Raw genomic sequence first — 7,447 nt, 5'->3', positions numbered from 1 at the left:
ATGATTTATATGAGGATATGAAAAAACCACAAGACTGTGTAAAATAAACCATAGCATATGTGAAAACCTTGTACTTAAAATTGAATGATGAAAAAATTCATATGATTATATAAAAAATAACCCATAACATAAGAGAAGAATATCATTGATATAAACCCAAGAAATTCAAAGAGCATGTATTTTTCAAATAGATGGAGGTTTGAGTTCTCCTTCTAGCACAAGCCTCATTCGATTCAATGACTCCGTCCATATTGGATTTCAGAACCATTAGGCTCCATCACATTGTGTGTTTCTTTTAGCATTTTGTATGCAGGTACGTACCCAAACCCAAGATTCAACTAACCTTTTAAACAAGTCTAAATTTTGAACTCCAATTTTACACATCAATCCATATAAAGCAGGTAGGATCATGCTTAAGCAGCACAACCCATTTTTATTAGAGGAAGAAGTAGATTATTAAAGGTGATAAGCAATCACCATAAAGAGAGATCAACAGGCCAAGAAACATAGAGAACAAGAAGGTAGAGAGAATAATAGATTAGAATTAGAAATCCCCACCTACCCAACAAAAGCCCTAGTCGGGCCACTTTATAGCAGCAAAAGTTTTGATAGCCGATCGAATATGATCTAAATTGAGTAGTTCTCATTGAAAACTCTGCATTCCAACCAAAAGCACCAACAGGAGAAAAACAGGCACAACTTCCAAATCATTTCTCCATTTACAGCCTGAAGGCATATCCGAAAGGCACGTTTGAAAGTGGAAAACATTAGGAAAAGTGAAGCAAAGGTTGAAAAACAAAACCATACGGTTTTCTTGACCTTTTCAAACCAGAGAAAATGTTACTCTGACAAACCTTTTGAAAAAGGTACCGTTTTTTATAGGAAAGACTTCCACATCCTATCAGAGTTTTTCTGAGCTTAAGGAGAGACGGCCCTCCTTTTTCGTTTACAACCAAGGAAGTTGTTCCCCTCTCTCGCCTCTCCTCTTTCGTTTGCAACCAGGGAGGTTGTCCCCCTCCCTCACCCCTCCTCTTTTGTCTGCAACCAGGGAGGTCGTCCTGTTTCTAGCTGCAGCCGACAAAGGGCAGTCATGCTGCTTCAAGGGTCTCGACGACGTGCAGGAGAGGAGGGCATCCAGGGAGAACAAGGAGCTCCGCCACCGGAGGACGTGAAGAGTCGACCGCGAGAAGGAAACAGTTCCTACACCCCTCCTCTTTTCTTCTGGTTTTCCAACGAGTCGCTGCTGGAGAAGACACGAGGCATTTTCCGTGCAGGTTCCGAATTTAATTTGTAGATCTTGATTTTATGTTGTGTTTGTCCGAGAATTTTTTATTATGTAGATATGTTTTTGTGATTTATCTTATTTTTCTGGGAATTTTGTGTCATCAAATCGGGTGACACTTGGGATTCTTCTTATTGGATCCGTTATTCTTTGTTGATTGATCATGTTCATAGTGGTTCTGAGTTTAATGCGTATCGTTTTAGTTTAGGGATCCGATATAGAGGCAGAACATTCTCGTTAACTAATTGTGGGTCATGGATTTTAGGTTTTCCACTTGCAGCATTTGATCTTGATTTGACTGGTATCCATTTTTCGTAATTTCCAATATTTTCTTCATTGAATTGGTGAAATTATTAATGCAGGTCTATTGAGAATCCTTTATTTTATTGGTGTTTTCTCTCTGTATTTATACAACCAACCAGCGTTTTAGTTTGTGGAATTTAAAATCGAATCTAATTATGCGGAATCAATAAATTCATTTTGTTAATCACAGGAAATATGGTATCCTTATCCCGAAAAAATGAGGAAAGGGCATTCTTGGTTTCATCTAATATTCCCTTTCCTGATCTTGTTTTGGAATGGAGGTGCCATTGCTAGAATGGATTGTTTTTTTTCTTGGGGGGGAGGGGGGGGGGGGGTATTCTTTTGATTCCACAAAGCAAATATGAATAGTTTGGCAGTTGAAACAACAATATGTTCAGTATAAGCACTTTATTTTTTTCAATTGTTCAGTTGAAACAGCAACATGAACATGGAGGTGAAATTTTAGAACTACCATTTGTTAGCTAGGCGGAAAAAATTTCCATGCACAAACAAGCAAAAATTTCTATTTCATTTTCAGTCCAGTTTTCTCATGCTACACAAACAAGCAAAAAAAATCTTTTGGAAAACTTCTCATAGGAAAAATTATTTTCCTATGAGAGTTTTTCTTGATTCCAAATATGCCCTAATAGCACTCTTAGCCGCCTCTAAATTTCCCAACTCTCATTCCATCCTTTGTACAAAAGCTTTGCTAACCATTTTCATTCCTTTTACCTAATCACAATTTTAAACCTTTAAACATTTACTATTGGTTTTTTTATTATTATTATGAATATCATCATTCAATTGTAAGAAAAACCTACTCAGCTGCTGAAATCTGGCAATCCATATGCCGATCCCACTAGGCAGAGGACGTAAATCACATCCATGAGGTCAGATTAATTTAAAGTAAAAAAATAAAAAAAGGTGTTTGATAAATCATTTGTACATAAATGATTGGTATATTCGACAAAAGAAAGATCATTCTAAGAAGAAAATTTTGAACCTCCCCAAATCTTGTTCGGATACGATGTCAAAAACTAACCATGGAAAAATAATCATCGAGATAAAAAAAACTCAAAAATGGGCCATATTTTGCGCGATGCAGGACACGGTCCAGCAAACAGTCGACAACCTAGCATAAATTCACGTTGCCTGCTGCTGTAATGGGTGCAATATTAGGAGAGGTGACATCCCACCGCTTAATTCAACCAACCGTTATATCTCAAAAATTCAACTTTCAACCACTAACTGGCCATCATATTTTGTTGAATGCACTTATTCAACTGATGGTGGATTTATTCTCTCTCTCTCTCTCTCATGCAGAAATGAGGCCAATATACCCTGCAAGCAACGCAAAGATGGCTGAAAAAATATATGCAGTTGCAACAATCGATGGCTCTTGAATACCGGACAATTCAAAATGGTGATGCACGGGTGCCATCCGAAACAACTTCCTTCCAGCTCCACCGACTTGTTTGGTAAGCCTGAAGAAAGAAAGCTGCAACCAATTGTGCCAAGTCACAGACAAGGAGCACATCAAAACACAGTCCAAGTAAAACCTCCCTCTAGAAAATCTTGTAACACTGGTCAGCATTCATTTGCCAGAGAAATTTTAACAGAATCCTTTATCTGTTTCTTCAGGAAGTAAACATATGGAAAGAACGCTAGTGTCACCTGTTCTACGAGTGGATCAGGAGTTACATGTAGCTACTACACTCAATAATGATACAGAGGACAAAAAACCAAAGTCAACAATCTATGCCATCGGATTGGCAAAAATGGTTACTGGCACAGAAAAAGAATTACAGGAGCTTATTTATTGCTTTCACTATTGCAAAAAATATTTTCACAAGCTCAGTAGGAATAATGAGATGAAGATCATTGATTATAGTTCAGCCATACAGTTATTGTACCTGGAGGAACTTAAAAGGCGAAAACCAAAATAAAAGTATAACAGATTTTAAAAACATAAAAGACCAACAGCAGATAATCTAGAACTACAAATCGGTATAAAGTCTATGCATGCAAAACTATTCATCCACAATTCTCTTCAAAAAAGGGAAAAAGAAGGCTCATGAAAAGTGATTTCTCAGAGAGAGAACATACAAGACCGTCTAATTATGCCACTTGAAGATTTGTCAACATAACCATAGCCAACAGGGTGAGCGTGGAGATGATACATGCTTCACAACAGACTTGGAAGATGCTACAAGTGCAAGTCCATTAGCAACACCACAGATTATGTAAAAAAATACAATAGTGCATCCCAACCAAGCAGAAACACTAAAATTTGATGCATAAAGCCCTCTTTACCCCCAAACGCTGAAATCTGGTAGCTTGACTCTATCGAGACCAACCATGCTGAAGTCCTAGATAAGATCCTCTAATACACTACTCCTAATCTTGATACAGTACTTATATGTTTCTAACTTAAAATTTCCATTTACAATCCTTCTGAAAACTCCATATTCCTATGCTCGAGTATTTATTTCCAAACTCAAAATTCCACATCCAATCCTTCTCAAAACTGCTCCATTTTCCTATACTCAGCATTGTGTAAATATTATTGTTAAGCTTTCTGATATTTCTGTGACTCACCCCATTAGGTCACAGAACCAAAGAACCAAACACAATCTAAGATCTATCTGAATCCAGTGTAGCAGTTGATGATTATTGACTACAACATGATGCAGGCATCTATACCACCAAAGAAGCATGATACCACAGCATAATGTTGCAACGAGATCTAAAGAGAGGGAGATTACAGTCCAAACTATGATTCAGTACTTGTGAGAAGCCCCAACCAACATAAGTGGCTTATAATTCGATGATCTCAGATTTTTTAAATTTTTCTTCAACAATTCAATCACCACCTCCACCCATAAAATATTTCATGAAAAGAATGGAGGCATGTTCGCACAATTTCAAAAATAAAAAAGGAACTCAATTGTGAGAATAATGCACATGCAAACCATCAAGGCATGTGCTACAGCAAGCCTCACAAGATATTTGAGTTGCAGTCTCTCAACACATGAACCAAGTTTTAGAAAAGAAACATTCATTCATTGAGATTACATTTTTGTTAATCTCACGAAAACTGGGATCATTTTGCTCTTATAACTTACAGGGAAAATTGGGCATGAGATCCTAAAACTTAACAATCTGGCATCTTAATGAACTTGAGAGAAACTAAACATAGATTACAGAACATGCTTACTTGATACTTTACCTGAATGATGACTGACAGTACTTCAATGACAAAGACAGCAGATGAGATGAAAAGGGGAAAAAACATTCCAGTGCAAGATGCCATTGCAGCTAATGCTCCACCAAGTGCTAAAGATCCAGTGTCACCCATAAATATAGATGCCTCATATCTGTTATGCATGAGAAAACCAACACATGACCCTGCTATTGATGCTCCAAATATAGATAAATCTGTCACATGAAGAACAAGTAAAATTGATGTAACAATGCTTAGAAACATCTGCTCACCAAAAGTTAAAAACCTACAAGCAAACCAAAGAAACATGGTATTATACTGAAATACACCTCTAAGGCATTCATTTATGTAGGTTGCATATTGGACACCAAGAAAAGGATAGAAATGGACAATAAATCAATAAGTTACATTGCTCCAAGAGATTTTCTCAACAGAGATAAAAATAGCATATTTCAACTAATAAAGGCAGAACATCAACCAAATAGGAGATGAAAAGACTAACAATCACAAGGTTGCTTAGTTTAAGAAAAATGAGAAAATAGAAGCCTAAAGAATACGCTGCCTTCATATGATTAGCACAGTAACATTGTAACAGAGAGTTGAAAAGGTTGAAAAAGGTTAAGTGTTGATACCCTTAGGGCAGCTGGTAAACAAGCCGAATGAGGAGCTTGGGCTGTTCGGGATCGGCTCGAGAGCTCATCATGAGCCGAGCCTAACCCGAGCTTGTTATGAGCCGATCACGAGCTGGCTCGTTTTAAAAAAGAATGTTTTTTTAACTGTTTTTTAAAGCTTTATACAACAACAACAACAACAACAACGCCTTCATCCCAAAACAATTGGGGTCGGCGATATGAACCAAAAAAGAAAATCATTCTGGGTCTTTTTTAAAGCTTTATAACATATAAAATATATGTATAATACATATATAATATACATATTATGTATATAATACATATAATATATATAACATATGTTAAGATAAGTCAACCACTCTAAAGTTTATTTATCCACTAATCTCTATTTAAACTAAAGGAGATTAGACCTAATGAAGTTTTCCATGTTCTTTCTTTCTCTCTCGTTTCTGAGTATTCTCTAAGTTTTTTCTTCTACATGGTATCAGAGCCCTCGATCTGGGGAGCGCGATCTAGAGTTCTGCGTCAAAGTTCAAGTGAAGGGTATTAGATCACGTGAAGAGGATCAGATAAAAGGTTCACGTGAAGAGAATCAGATAAAAGGTGTCATTTTTTTAACGAGTGGTATAGATCGGATAACAGATCTGAGGTCTGACAAGAGTCATGACTCAGATCTAAAAGTTGTGTGGATCTATGGGTCTCGACCAAACTGAGTGGATACAGGTATGGGTATTGTGCTGAAGTCGTGAAGTGGGTAACGGTAAAAAAAATTTTGTGGAGGTTAAATGCAGTCCATTGTCGTGGATCTGTGTTTTTTTTTCTGACCGTATGCTCTGGGTAGTTCAGATCTGATCACAAATATGAATGTAGTGAAGATTAAATATAGTTTTCAGTCGTGGACATGGATATTTTTGGTTTGGTTCGTTCAAATCTAGTTGTCGTGAAGAAATATTCATATTAAATAGTCGTGGATCTGCAATTTTTTTTTAGAGATCTGCTCACAGATCTGAGTGTGGTGAAGATTAAATCTATTTTTCAATCATGGACATGCATACTTTTGTTTTTGGGTCCTTCATATCTGGGTGTCGAAAAGAAAAGAAAAACAAAAATACTTTATATTACATAGTCGTGGATTTTTTTTTGAGATCTGATTACAGATCTGACTCATATGAGTGTGGTGAAGATTGGATATACTTTTTAGTCGTGGACCTGCATACTTCTATTTTGGTTCACTCATATTTGGTTGTTGTGAAGAACAGTTTATATTAAATAGTCATGGTTTTTTTTATCAGATCATTTGTTCTGGTTGGTTCAGATCTGATCGCAGATCTGATGTCGTGGTGAAGACCCATCATCGTAGTGGATCTGCATAGTGTGGAGCCGATCTCTATCAGATTTAACATTTTTTTTAAGTGGAAGTTTATTGCAGCAGCACTATTCGTGGTGACTACTGAGGGATTCATCAGTATGGGTCAAGTTTCTAAATTTGTTTTCAAGAATGAGGCCATTGGGGAATATAAAGCCTTCACAAATCCTTCCTCCTATGGGTCTTCTGTGAAATTAAATGAAACTAACTATCCACGGTGGTCCAGAACGTTTATGATGTCGGTGTCTGGACATCGTAGAAAACACATACTGATGAAATCTGAACCAAATGATAAGACAGGAAAATACATTACTTGGGAAGAAGATAATGACATTGTTATGTCATGGATCATGAATAGCATTGAACCTCATATTGCAAATGGCCTAATTTACTACAATACAGCTAAACAGATGTGGGATAATCTTTGAGATTCGTACTCTCAAGAGACTAATGTGAGTCGTATTCTCCAAGTTGAACAAGAAATATATAATTTGCAGCAAGGTGATCAGACATTGGCCCAGTACTATACCTCCGTCAAAGCTGCTTTTGAAAAACTTAATGCTCATAGACCACTGTGTTGTTCAAAACAAAAGGATCATCAAGAACAGACTATGGTTGATCGGTTCCTCACAGACCTATCT

The 7,447-nt window shown here is 36.8% G+C and overlaps 1 protein-coding gene across 1 annotated transcript in view; it reads right to left on the bottom strand.

Moving 5' to 3' along the window:
- Window positions 1–1,977: 1,977 nt before the first annotated feature.
- The window catches only part of LOC149815539 (phospho-N-acetylmuramoyl-pentapeptide-transferase homolog), a 44,946-nt gene continuing 39,476 nt past the window's right edge, over window positions 1,978–7,447 (bottom strand). The window contains exons 7-8 of the mRNA XM_089989399.1: window positions 4,815–5,023; window positions 1,978–3,083 (exon numbers count right to left, since the gene is read on the bottom strand). Of these exons, the coding sequence (XP_089845525.1) occupies window positions 2,901–3,083; window positions 4,815–5,023 (392 nt within the window). The 3' untranslated portion in view covers window positions 1,978–2,900. The remainder of the gene's footprint in view (window positions 3,084–4,814; window positions 5,024–7,447) is intronic.

This window comes from Nuphar pumila, chromosome 15, assembly GCF_984573655.1.
Source record: "Nuphar pumila chromosome 15, dmNupPumi1.hap1.1, whole genome shotgun sequence".
NCBI lineage: Eukaryota > Viridiplantae > Streptophyta > Magnoliopsida > Nymphaeales > Nymphaeaceae > Nuphar > Nuphar pumila.
Note: the sequence above shows the minus strand (reverse complement) of the source record. Positions and strands in the feature narration are given on the sequence as shown.